This window comes from Phasianus colchicus, chromosome 7 (genome assembly GCF_987193195.1).
Source record: "Phasianus colchicus chromosome 7, bPhaCol1.hap1.1, whole genome shotgun sequence".
NCBI classification, from domain to species: domain Eukaryota; kingdom Metazoa; phylum Chordata; class Aves; order Galliformes; family Phasianidae; genus Phasianus; species Phasianus colchicus.
Genome location: NC_143442.1, coordinates 4,984,004 through 4,997,844, shown reverse-complemented (window position 1 = coordinate 4,997,844; position 13,841 = coordinate 4,984,004). Strand labels below are relative to the sequence as shown.

At 32.7% G+C, this 13,841-nt stretch overlaps 1 protein-coding gene across 3 annotated transcripts in view; it reads right to left on the bottom strand.

Annotated features, from left to right (window-relative positions):
* LRP1B (LDL receptor related protein 1B) overlaps positions 1 to 13,841 on the bottom strand; it is a 591,311-nt gene that overhangs the window by 104,739 nt on the left and 472,731 nt on the right. For all 3 annotated transcript variants that reach the window (XM_090143529.1, XM_090143530.1, XM_090143531.1), the window contains exons 42-46: positions 7,327 to 7,516; positions 6,502 to 6,706; positions 1,942 to 2,134; positions 1,399 to 1,524; positions 280 to 408 (exon numbers count right to left, since the gene is read on the bottom strand). In XM_090143529.1, coding sequence (XP_089999655.1) covers positions 280 to 408; positions 1,399 to 1,524; positions 1,942 to 2,134; positions 6,502 to 6,706; positions 7,327 to 7,516 — 843 coding nt within the window. The remainder of the gene's footprint in view (positions 1 to 279; positions 409 to 1,398; positions 1,525 to 1,941; positions 2,135 to 6,501; positions 6,707 to 7,326; positions 7,517 to 13,841) is intronic.

Sequence of the window (13,841 nt, the reverse complement as noted above, 5' to 3'; positions counted from 1 at the left end):
CATTAAGTCCTATGGGAAACAGAAGATATATCAAAGCTATGGTATAAATATCAGAACAATGAGAAGTCCAAGAACTACAGGCACACAACTGATTTTCTCCATATAATATGAGAGTTACTATTATTATTATTTTTAAATTTATTAAATTAAATGATTGCTTTAGTATTTTCTTCTTGTTGTTCATTAAAGTGTCCAGTTAGTATGTGCTAGTAGAAAAGTCACAGAGAAATCAATATAAGGGTGCCTAACCTTGAAGGTGAAATGTCTGGAAATACTCACCACAGTAAAACAGTTTCTCATCAGACTTGTCCTTACAATGAGCAACGCCATCGCAAGTCAGTTGGTAATCAATGCATTCACCATTTCCACATTCAAACTCAGAGTAAGTGTTGCAAGTAGAATTTTTAGCTAAAAAAACCCATATATTACAACACATCATTTTTTTTTTTAAATGTTTTACACTTAGAGAAAATAAGCTCAATATTGGTTGCTGTTTTAATATCTCATTCCAAAGATCTTTATACAAAAAAACAAACAAACCTACAGCATCAAAACTTGAAAGCTCCCCCATACTAGTGACCTGCAGGGCTGATTTGTACTTTTGTTGATAAGGACTGATATATAAATAACCAAAAAAAATTTCAGAAATATCATACTGGGGTGAACTCCAGGTCAATGTGGGAGAGACTGTAAAAGACAAACATAGCCAAAGATCCATGAATTTATGGGAACATGTACTGAAGCAAGTTAGTAATACTGAAGAGATGATGACTTACCATTGCCCTCAACTCAAGAGGAATAATGAGGAAATGAAGTTTATATATTGTGCTCTTTTGCTTGTTTCCATTACAATATTTCTACCCAATTTCAGGAGGAAAATACATCCTCTATACAAAAATTTTAAGCCAACGTAACTAGAAAACATTTATTTGATTCAAATATGAAGTATGAAAGTGCTGCAAATGATTCTGGACAAGGTGAAATCTGATCCTCTTTATGATTTATAGAGTCCTTAGAATGGCAGTCATGTTTATCAGAGCACTTTTTCCTTTTTTTTTTTCTTCCTATCAGCATTGTGAGAACTAAGAATCCTCAATTAGACTTGCAGTTCCTCTAGCTCAGCATAAGAAATGTTAAATAGAACACAAATATCCAAACTGGTATTGAAGAAATCAATATTAATTTTTTTTTTAACTCCACAAAAGTCTTATCAGATGTAAAATAGTTTAAAGTCTGCTACTTGTGAAGCTTTGGCAACATTTATAAAAAAAGAAAAACAACATCTAGAGCAATATAAAAGTATATAGAAATCAAATTCATGACTTGGGCCATCTGACTTGGTGATAGTCAACTGCACCACACCACAGAAAAAGCACTGCATCAGCCAGTATTACTTACTCACACATCTGTTATCATCTATCAGTATTCTATCCCCTCTACATGAACAATTCACTCGTCCATCAGGAGTCAGAAGACATAAATCGTGACAACCTCCATTCATTTGTGCACAAGGAGATAATTCACCTGAAGAATAAACAATAAAAGATGGACTCTGTTTTATTAAACTTGCTTCAGTGGCAAATCTATTAGAGACAGCAAAGATAGTTGTATTTCAGATTTATGGGCAATTGGTTCAAGTTTTATCAGTCAAATGAAAATGTCAGCGTACCTCATAGGATTGCATATTGAAGATAAACAAATGGAGTTCCCTTGAATACAATCACTAAACCTCACCTCACAGCATTCAAAACTGCAGATATTTGACAACAAATGATTTAGCTACTATCACATTGGAAAAAATGAATATAACAGAATTGAATTTCATTCAGTACTACTTATCCCATCTTTTGTTAGTATCTCCTAGAACAAAAGAAATTATAAAAGACAGTAAAATATTTTAAGTTAGTTAAAATTGTGTAAAATTCTTGAAATAGAACTTACAACTGTTAGTATCATTGGCAACAGCAATAACGCCCATTGGCTGATGTGGGATATCAGAACGAAGAACTTTTGTATCTCCTCCTGTGTATTTACTGGAACGCAGGATAGCTCTTCTCACTCCATCAGACCAAAAAATATAATCATCATACACAGCCAGGCTGAGAAACGTGCCCGGTCCGGATTTGACAATTACCTAGAACACAGAAGTACAGAAAAGAAACATGAGAAGGGTTGTTGTCTCTGAAAAAGAAATCGTCAGACTACAAGCTATGATTCACATTGCTTTAGTTTTAGACAAAATACTTATTCTTCTACACTTATAGCACCTGAAAAAATGCCACCAGTTCATCCTTTGGTTTGCTGACAAGACATCTTAAAGTCCACAGGAGTCAGTGTCAGTCAAATTTGACTCTAAGTTATGCTGTCATTGATGTTGCTAAATTTTGTACAGCCTGCACATTAATTTTCCAAGAAGTATCTACAGATTTGGACAAAGATGCCTGCAGATGCAGGAGCAGAACCATGCAGCAGACGTTCTGGTCCTCGCACTGTGACCCTACTGCAATCCTGCTGGGGCTGCCCCAGCTAGCTGGCCTGGAGACACAGTTAGTACAAATGGATCTACCCTCTACTCCCTGATTCCTTTTTTATTTGCTCATTGCTTGTCTGCAACAAAAATAATAAAAGAAGCCAATAAACACCTAGCTGATTTATAGACTTATTTATATTAATCTTACAGGATTTGGATCAAGATGTAAGAGACTGCTACATTTTTCAGGAAACACACACACAAATACATCATATAGAGAAGAAACCCAATGCAGAATCAGTGGTTACTATTCAACTGTAAGAAAAATCATGTTTTCAAATCACAAAACCTCCAAAATAATCAACTTTCTGTAACAAATTTTATAGAAACTGGTAGCAGCAAATGATCCAAAGCAGTGCTCCCACTTAGGAGAATACAGACAAAAAAAAATCTGTTCACCTATCTCATCCATAAGCACATTATCAACACAAGTGTTATGCCCAGTTAATCTGCAATCATGCAGCTGCAGTATATGCTGCCTGTTGTTCAACTAAGAGTGCATAAACGGTTCTGGAATGGGGGAGCTGTTATGTATGCTACAGGGGAGGAAAAAAAGCACACAGTTCTGTAGGAATCTGAACCTATATGACACAGAATACCATACATGGAATGGCTTCCTAACATGCCTAGATGATATATAAGTAAAGAGAACTGGAAGGTACAAACAACTAAATTCAACCAAGCATTCAGAAGCTGACTATCTCTCTACTCATAGTTCACAGCGTAGTCTATATTTCTACAGCAGGAGGTTTCACCTAGTTCCGCAATGTTGGTTTTTATTACTGGTTGGATTCTTACTGCAGCAGACAACAACAACGTAAAATAAAAAGATTTCTTCCCTTAAATCATTGATATGCTCTACTAAAAATAATCATGACATTAGTTGTTGATATCAAATGTCACAATTATCCTGACTGAAAGTATTTTTTCATCACTGTACTATATTTAAAGGGTTGTTTGTTTGTTTTATTTTAAATTTTTGTATCTTTCAGTAACATCATCAGAACACTCGAATAGCAGTTACAGCAACTAGGAAAAAAGGTGAATCTAAAACACCACATTTTCCAACAAGATTAAGATTGTTTTGTCATAGAATTGTTCAAGTAAGATGTAACTACATCAGAAGAGTTCCCTCATCATGAACTAATTTTTTTGCTTTTTGCTTCTCTACATTGGAAACTGACATGCTTAAGACACCGAAAATCAAATGCAATTCTACATTTGCAGTGCTCCTGTTACTACTTCAGATTTTCAGTTTGGTTGAATGATATATGTAAGCAGTATTTATTAACAGGCCTGCTCCTTTCAGCACCATTCACATGGAAGGTATTTATCTCCATATCTTATGACTTTCAACCATGTTTTTTGCAACGACATTTGTATTAATTACACACTACTAATTTTCTGTGAACAACAATAAGAACCCTCCTCTAGTGATAAATTTAAACCAACTTCTTTGAATTTTATGTGGGCCTGCAGAATTAGAAAAACGTTATTCTCAATATCCTTACAGATTACCATTGTCTTTTCATGAATTTCTTCTTTCATTTAATTCCATTAGGCTATCCACACTGGATATCAAGATATTCCAGCAAATTAACAGTGTTACATCTCTATCAGCCTGGTAGATAGCTTCCTTGGGTTAGAGGACTTCATGGTCACTGGTTAGGGGATCACTAAGTTCCAACCCAGGATTACTGTACACAACTATCCAAATAAGACTGAACAATAACAATGCAGTGAATCCCCTAGCAAAAGAGTTTAGTAAGACTAAGAGCTAGTGGATATTTTCCTTTTTGAATTGTTTCTGATCTTCGCCTAACACATGCTAACAGGAAAAATGGACATCTGCAAATTCAAGAAACACTGGGTCTTTTGATCAGATTTGCTACAGAAAACCATCAAGAACAAAACATTCCAACTTCAGATAATGTATTTATACTGCTGAGAAGAGAGCATTTAAAAAAAAAAATCACTGAAATCTCAATTCTCTGCAGATAAGGCAGAAGTTAAACAAGAACTTTGGAACTATTTTTAATTCATCTCTTAAATACAGAGTTCTGGCAGGAAAAAAAAGACCTGTCTTTTAGTAACTGAAAACCATGATTAGCAGAAGGATAATAATTAGTGGAGAAACCACTAAATTGTATCAATTAATAATCACATCTTCAGGCCCAGAAAGTACTACTGAGAAAAAAAAACATTGTAACTTGGATGTTAGAAGATGAACAAACCTTTGATTACAAATCACTAATTATATTTGTAGGCTGCAAATCTGTAATAAGTTCCAGGGCACACAACATTAAAGGAGAAAATAAACAAATCTAAAGGCAAATGTTGTTATCTAATAAATGGCAAACTTAAACTTTGTATTCGTATAAAAGATGTTACACTTCCAAAATTGCCAAAACACAGCTGGGCCACAATGTTCAATCTAACTGAAAGCAGGATCAAAAATTGACGAAAGAAGAAAATATGAAAAAAAAACACCAAATACCTGGCACAATAATGCTACGGAAGAACATGAAATGTTAAGAAAACAAAAGACCAACAAGCACAAATTTTAGGTAAGAAAATGTAATGCATGTAACAAAAAAATTCTTCCAATCTTGGAAGAGTAATCCAGCAACCACATATTAAATAAACTCTAACACTCAACTTCATAGATAAAACTCAATACTGCTAAATTATTTGCCACTCACTTATTTGTACTGGATTACTCTACTGAATAGGATAAAGGAAGAGGCTGCTATCTGAATGAAAAATCATTATATTAAATTATCATTTCATACCATGCAATCTCTGTCTTTGCTAATCTAACTGAAACTAGAAAGTAATGAAGCAGATATGGCGAGGAAAAGAGTAATTCGTTTAAACTACTCTTAAGGAGAGGCTGATGGCAATACCTTGCTGAAAGATCCTAGCAGACAAACTTCCATAGCATTGGAATGATTATCGTGTATATTATCCTAAGGTTACAGAAACCAGATATCTCATCAGGCTGGACAACATATCAACAATGAATAACAACTGCCATACAAATATTTCACCAGATCAATAATACAATTTCATGGTTGGATTCTAATATTCTTAGTTAGAATGCATTTATGAGGTGATGTGCAATTCTGATGAAACAACGCCAGAGACAGGAGTCATCTCTGATAGCATTACCCAAACTTAAAAGCAAGTTCAGGTTTTGCATAATACTTAAAATAAAGCTATAACTGAATTATAAAATTAAAAACAAAAAAACAACAAAAAAGGAATAACATGAAAGAAATATATTATCTCAATTTTTATCTGTCAAGTGAAAAAGCAAACAAATGAATAAACCAAACCACCTACTGACAAGTTTAAGACTTCGTAAAATATCAGCAACATAGAAAACCATGAGTGCAGCTCAACTGCCTTCAGCATATTGAAAGCAAAATGTCTAAGTTGAAACTAACAGAACACTCCATGACCAAGACGTATTATAATAGAAGAGTTAAAGGGTTCAAGTATATTTGAAAATGGAAAGATAGAAAAGGAAAAAATAAGATACGTACAGTAATACTAGCCAACATCACACACAGAAGAATTTCTAGTGATTTCAATGAAGTTTTACGCACAAAGGAAAATTATAACTTTCTTATGTAAAGCCGAACATCTCTTTGACTCATTTCTACATTTATTCCCATGTTTCTCAAGTTCACACAGATTGTTTACTATGATACTTCAAAGCCAATACCAATGCATGCAGAGACCTTGTATTAAGTGTTTATATCTTCAGAATTTCACAGATTGGAATGTGATGAGTTAGAGCACTACACCTAGCCAATTTTTTTCCTGATTTAAATCTAACATACAACTCATACTCACTCAACTCAAGCTCGCTATCTTTTTGTAACATTTTGTTCAATTTGAAGATGCTAACAAATGCAAACTAACAGATTTACACTACATACGTTCGGGTTTTTTGTTTAACTTACGTATCTTTGTGATCCATCATATTCACATCTCTCAATTTTTCCCAAGCTGCCATCTGAAAAGTAAAGTTTCTCTGCCCTATGATCAATGGTAAGTCCATTTGGTGTCAAAATATCCGCGCTAACAATAACCTGCGCATTTTTGCCTGAGAGGGTAGATCTCATGATGCTCGGGAGCTGCTCATTCCAGTTAGTCCAAAACATTAAGCTGTATTAAAATCAAAATAATAAAGAAAACAATAAGACATTTTATAATTCAATTCTCTTCATGAAATGAGCAACAACAAAAAAACAATGTCTTCATAGACAATTATGAATAGCATCTCTAAGTAACTGTGATAATCAATGATGAATAAGAAATTATAATATCCTGTTCTCTTCAAATTATAGTGGTTTCATAGGTTCATTAACTTGTGTAAAAGTACTGATTTTTCTCTTCATGAGTCTGCTTACTTCTGACCATCTCTCTATGCTTATATACCATGAGATAATTATAACCTGTGAAGCCTTCTCCTAATGTGTATATCACTAATTTCTAATAGAAGAATTCGCTGTTTACATTAGCTGACTTTTCTTGAAATGTAACATACCATGAAATGTGATCAATATTTGATCTTAAACATAAAAAACACATAGAATGCTAACGGTTAATTCTGCAATTGCTAATAAAAAAAACCAACTTATAATAAAGTTTCTAATCTAAAACAAGAAACCCATTTAACCTTCACAGGGTTCACTTGTATTAGCTGACAGTGAAACAAAGAAGTGTTGCTATGTTCATGATATTAGCCAAAAATCAAAATCTGATAAGAAAGATATAATACATACTTTTGACATTCATCTAGAGCTAGTACGTGTGGATGATCATCTTCAGACATTGTGATTACTGCTTCCCGGTTAAAAGCTCCTCGACGTCTCTGGTCAACAGTGTGTCTTGTGATTGAGGATGTGGTTGAACTGGTCCAATATAGAGTGTCCCAAGCTCTGTGATAAGCAAGCCCCTCCACTGACCCAACATCTGGAAGACATGGTTATACATAAATAGGAAATAAAACTCCACCTAAAAAGTTCTTCTTTTTATTTTTTCCCCTCTGGAAGTCAATCTTGCAAAAATCACAGTTAAAATATTACAGCCTATTACACCATCAGTTCTTCTATACGTGCACCTGTTTGTCTTTTTTTTTCCTGCAACCAAAGTTCTATTATTTTTTCATAAACTTAAACAATTGAAAAAAAAACAACCAACTAATACAAACAATAAAACATGGAAAGCAAGATCAATACTAACAGACTTATTTACTGTACTAATCAACTATTATGTGTATTGAAATAATATTTTCACTGCAATATCTCTTATAGTGTAAACACACTAGCAATAACATCCTGGCAGTAAATTAGTCACAAATTTTGACTTCATGTAAGCAATGTTTTGGGCACATTTTTTTACTAATTGTACTATTGAACTTTATCTTTGTATGCATTTTGTAACACAGATATGCATTACATTACCAGGAATCAAAGTATCCTTCCATAACAGTCACTTATATAACACCTGGAACATACTGAAGAACGAACCTCTGAACGTTGCAGCATCAATGCATTGTTTTAATACGCCACAATACAACATTTTTTCCTTTGTAAAAAATGTGATTTAGAAACAGAAGCAAACATGACTAGGCAGCTAAAACATATATTTAACATCCAAAACAGATAAACTGCATCTGATTCTAGTGAATAAAAATGACAGATTGTGAGAAACAGTAATTAATTCCTACCATTATTTTTGAATTATTACAGAACTGCACACTGATTACTTCACTTAATATTTTATTAGAAAGAAGTAATTTTAGACCCGAAGGTTTATACAGCTATAAATGAATTACAGAAGACAAAACCTAAAAATATAATGCGGATTACATTATGATGATTATTACAATTTCCTCTTGACTTGCTTGAAGATGTAATGCTTTACCATGCTTTTCATACCCACAGAACAGGAAGTCCACAAATAATGTTCATTAAGCTGAAAGTGCCAACATTAAATTAAAGCCACAAAGTAAGCAATTAATCAGTTATTTGGGTCTTGTTTTTTTTTTTCTTTTTTTTTTTTTTCTATTTCTCTTTCTAAAGCGTTTGGGGAATTTCTGACTGCATTTCCATGATGTGTCTGTAAAAATTTGCAGCAAATGTCTTAAAGAAAAAATAGAAGAAATTGATGACACTTGTTAAAGGGAGGTTAATATGCACAGAAAGAGTATTCCTACTGAAGAAGGTGAATTAATGAGTAAAGATACATTAATCTCACTTCATAGTAACTCGAAAAAGATAATAAGTTTAAGAATAGGACTGAAAGCAACCTGAAAACTACAAATAACTGCCCAAGTTACCCTTTAGATAAGAATTCCGGCTTTAGTAAAGATTAATGGGTTACAAGTATTCTTGCTTTAAGTATAGTATTTAACAGTCCTATCCATTTATTTTCAATTTTTAGAATTAAAAGTAAACTGAGATATGGAAGTGATAAACATTAACACAGGACTAATAATACAATTCTAATTCAATAAATTAATTTCCATTAAAAATATATGCTGAATACTACTAATTGATCATTACTTAAAATTTCCTAAGCTAAAAAGATGACAAAGTAGATTGACACTTTCTGACCAATTTTGCATATTACTCATTATGAACAAACCATCAGAGCATTCACGGGACTGCTTTTACATTTCATATTGTAAATGTTGAGTGTTTCCTGATCTTAATTATGGAAGATTTCAGGAAAATAAAACCAAACCTTTAACTTGTGAATAAAGACTGAGCCATTTGAAAGCAAAGATTTAACTAGGATTTGATGCAAATCATAGCTTTCACATGAAAGACAAGTATAGGGGGAAAAAAACAATCAAACACGTTTCCTTCATGTAACGTTTTGAATTTCTATCAACTTCAGCTTTGTTACTTGTCTGAATCTGTCATGAGTTTTGAAAGCAATGTGGTTTGTGTACCATACTGTAGAAGTATTCCGCACTAGACAAAGGATAATGATGTTGCTTCTGCCACAACTAGAATGATTAGTGTATACTTGAAATGTAAGTTGTGCTTAAGCCCTTATTCTACAGAAACCAGGTTCTCATACAATCACTCACATTATAAAACTGAACCAATGCATCATACTGCAACGTCTACAACACATTAATAAGCATTGTCCTTTATTGTCCTATATTTGTCAACAAACTTTTGTCAGTTCTATCATGTTTCTCAATTATAGAATTGAAAAATTCAAACACAGAAGAGAATCATTTTTTCGTTTTAAGAAGTGTGATTCTGTAAGTAAGATGATTTTAAATTCTATGACAAAGTCCAGGGAGTAAGCACTAAAGTGAACCAAAACTTAGATATTTCATACAATGGAAAGTACTTTGTTCTTATTACCATTAGTTTGATCTGGATGAATTATCAACAGTACTTCTTGCAGGCAAATTTTCACCGTATTTAATAGTCAATACCTATGGTGTTTTTTTTTTTTTTTTTTTTTTTTATAATTTATTTTTATGTAATTACTTGACTAAAATATATATTTTAAGATGTTAGTCATGAAACTCAAAATTCATATAAGCCACGTATCAATGAAGGACAGAAAGAGCCCTAAAAATGCTCCATCTGCAGGAGGCTGTCACCAAAACTAAAACCTTCTACCAACTTCATATTGCCAAGGAAAGAACACTGGAGAAGACTCTCAAGGAACTGCACTCTAGTGTCATGGCATTACCATTTTGCACCAAAATTATTTTTTATTTGTTTCTTACTCCATAAGGGACATTTTATAGAGCACAAAGGATTTTTTTTCTGGTTGCAGTATATTTATCATTAGATATTTTGTTACTTTAAAACACACGCAAAATATACTGATCTTATTTTATGCTACAATTGGAGGATTCAATTCCAAACCTACTGACAGGATGAAAATTAGTGCTTTGTTTGTTCTCAGGCTCACATTTTCACCACATCATACAATATTCTGAATTAGTAAACCATAAAGAAACTGGAAATGAAGAGAAACACATTTGTTTCACTGACATATTGAATTAAAACAGTGATGGCATTAGATGCCTACAGCACTGATTAAATTTATTCTAGACATGAAGCAACAGTTTATGATTTTCACATGAATAACATACTTAAATGAAAGGAACATTAATACAATACGATATTAATATACAAATACTCACATTATTCACCTGCCACTGACATTCTGAATTAAATCAGTAATGGGGTGTATAACTGATTAAATATCTACACAAGAGAATGCAACAGCTTATGATTTACAAAGGCAATGGTAGAGCGATCACATCATTATGTTGCCAAATGCTATCTATCACTTTTACTGAACTTAACGAAGATGGATTGCATACCACAGATGAGATGCGGCCTATAAATATTGTCATGCTGATCTTCATCTGACTTTCTCAGGGAACAGACAAGCAACAAATCAATAACTGAAGAACTCAGATTAGATCTCCCTCATTACTGCAAGTACAAAATAAATACTTTAGGGTGTAAAATTTAAATTATCTAATAGTTCTTGCCATCGACTTTTGGTAATGTATATATAATTTTACAGTCTCCCACATTTTGATCTATCTTCTCTACTTAGAATTCTCTAGATATCTCACAGTCAAAAGTTTCCCAATTTTTAATGTATGAATTCAACTACCTTCTCCATTTAATTTTATATTCTTACACACCTCTTTCCTTTAGCAAGGTTGTAAAGACATAAAAACTATAAAACAAAATAATGTGTTTTATTGGTGAAAAGCCAAAAAAATAGTAAAATCAGACACAAATAAGACTTCCATATCAGAGCACTGGAGAAGGCTTTAATGTTCAGAGCTTAACATTAAATACCTTTTTTCCTCCTCTGAACTGGATTTCACGAGTCCATTATCAGGATACAGTCTAATTGTCTAACTGGACTGATCAAAGGAAATTGACAAAAAGCAGTAAAAACAGCCTGTTTAAGATTATGGCAATAGATAATACATGATCACTATTTGATCTGATGTGAAGGCCTTACAAACATTAAAAAAACAAACAAAAATTGCCAACCTGAAGAAACTAAATACTAGATTAGGACTTTTAATCATTGTTTCTCTTCTACTTCACTCTTTACGTTGCCAGAAGGCAGGAAATCATAATAATAAGCCAAGATGAACTGCCTTTGACTCAAAAACTAGAGATTGATTTAATTTCTCAGTTTCTTCTGTCATCAATTACTTGCAGAAGAAGGCCATAACATATTACCTTGTAAAAAAAAACCTTAGACATAAAATGATGTAAACAACTCACAACTACAATAACCAATTAATTCATTATCCTACTCAGCCTAAGAGTACTGTTTTATTTTTTGACATATGCAAAGTTTGCTGAAATACACCATAAGTCAGCAAATATTATATCATTTTTCTATATATCTAAAATATAAAATCCTGCTGTAATTTACATTACATAATCTATATTGCACATTAAGTATTATTAAATGTATTAAAATAAATTTTGGGTTCTTCCAGACAACAACTACCTTAAGACACTGTAAATCTCTCCACAGATATAAGCTTACTATTCTTTCAAACTTTACTGCATTAGACCTGATCAGAAAGCATATACATTTGTTGTAAACTTTAGAGAAATAAAATTACTTCAGAATTCAGAAAACAAAACAAGACCAAGCACTCATTTTTATAGAAAGAAAACTGTAATCTCACATCATACAAAAATTTTGTGAGTTCCTCATGACAGTTAAAACCATAGTTTATGTATAATTAAAAATCTAAGTATCAGTTCAGTGTTCACAGAACATTTCTTAAATATTCAGCAAAAAAACAAATTAGGTAAATTGCTTTTAGGATTTATAACATTGATTTAGTCTTTATCAGTGAAGATACATAAAATATTATACACAGTTACTCCATTTGTGAAATAAGTACAGTGTGAATGACAGGCAGATGCCTACGTAGTGAGATGTTTATAATCTACCATCAAACACATGCAGGTCTACAGAAAATTCCTAATGAGACTACTCAAGCTAGGAATCACTCCAATTAAGCATGAAAAAGGGTACAACATGTAGTTGATGACTTTAATCATACTTACGTGATTAAATCATCCAACGGAAAGGAACACAACGGATTTCTATCATATCTACATCAGCTAACTAAACAGTGGGTAAGTATAGGATAGATGGACATTTCTGTATAAGGAAGGACATTGGATACTGATTGTCAGTGGGTCAAGGCTGGTAAATCTTAGTTTGGAGCTGGGGAAGGCATGTGCAGCTGGGTGTCACCCATCAACACTCAGTGAAAACTAGCATGCTCACAAACATAGGACTCAATGACCTATGGAGTGCAGATAATACAAACAGGATAGAGAAATCAGAAGCAAAGACTGAAAGAATCAGTCAGCAAATTGTACAGTGTTCATGGAACATTCCATTCATTTTCAGTTTCTTCATGGAGACCAAGACATAAAATATTTGCTATTACAAACATTTTCAGTTACCCAAGCAGAGCGCTGTAAAACTTTCAGGTCAATAAAGAGGTGATTCATAACAGATTTTCACATTTTAGATTACTTATTTTTTTTGTCAGCTATGAGCACTGTAACGTTTTCTACATTTCACTATGAAATTTAGCATCTGAATCAAATAGATGAGTTCAGAAATTCACAAAAAAACACTAAGATTCTAGTCATTTTTACCTGAATGTGTATGGAACATGCAATCAATTATTTTAAACTCAAGAAATAATAATTTTGGGAACAGTATGTTTGTTTCGGAACTTTGTTTACATATGTTGGGTTTCTCTTCTGCTCTCAGTTAACAGCATATACAAAAAATATCTGCATAACAGAGAAACACACAAGTCAAACCATGATACAGAGTATGGTCATAATTTTATGTGATAAACGGCATTTAAAAATCAACTTAGGTGCTTGGTATTAAGAATAACAATGATTTATTAAATGAATTCTTACATTCTTGTGTAAACCATAATATGGGTTTGCATTAAAGCAGCCACAGCTGCTGATGCAAATATTTGCATGTGTAAAAATTTACATCAGTAAAAATTTAAAGGGCAATGTGGAAAGTTAAAGTAGTCACAAACTGTTTCAACTCTTCATGAATCATCTCAGATTTAATAGGCAAACAGCACCTTTCCTGAATACTGAACATGGAAACGCTAGTGACATTCTGAACTGAGAGATCAGCATACGTCAGTTCCCATTATGAATACATTTGAGTTTCATACCATAAAATTTAGGAAATATATACTTCTAGAATAACT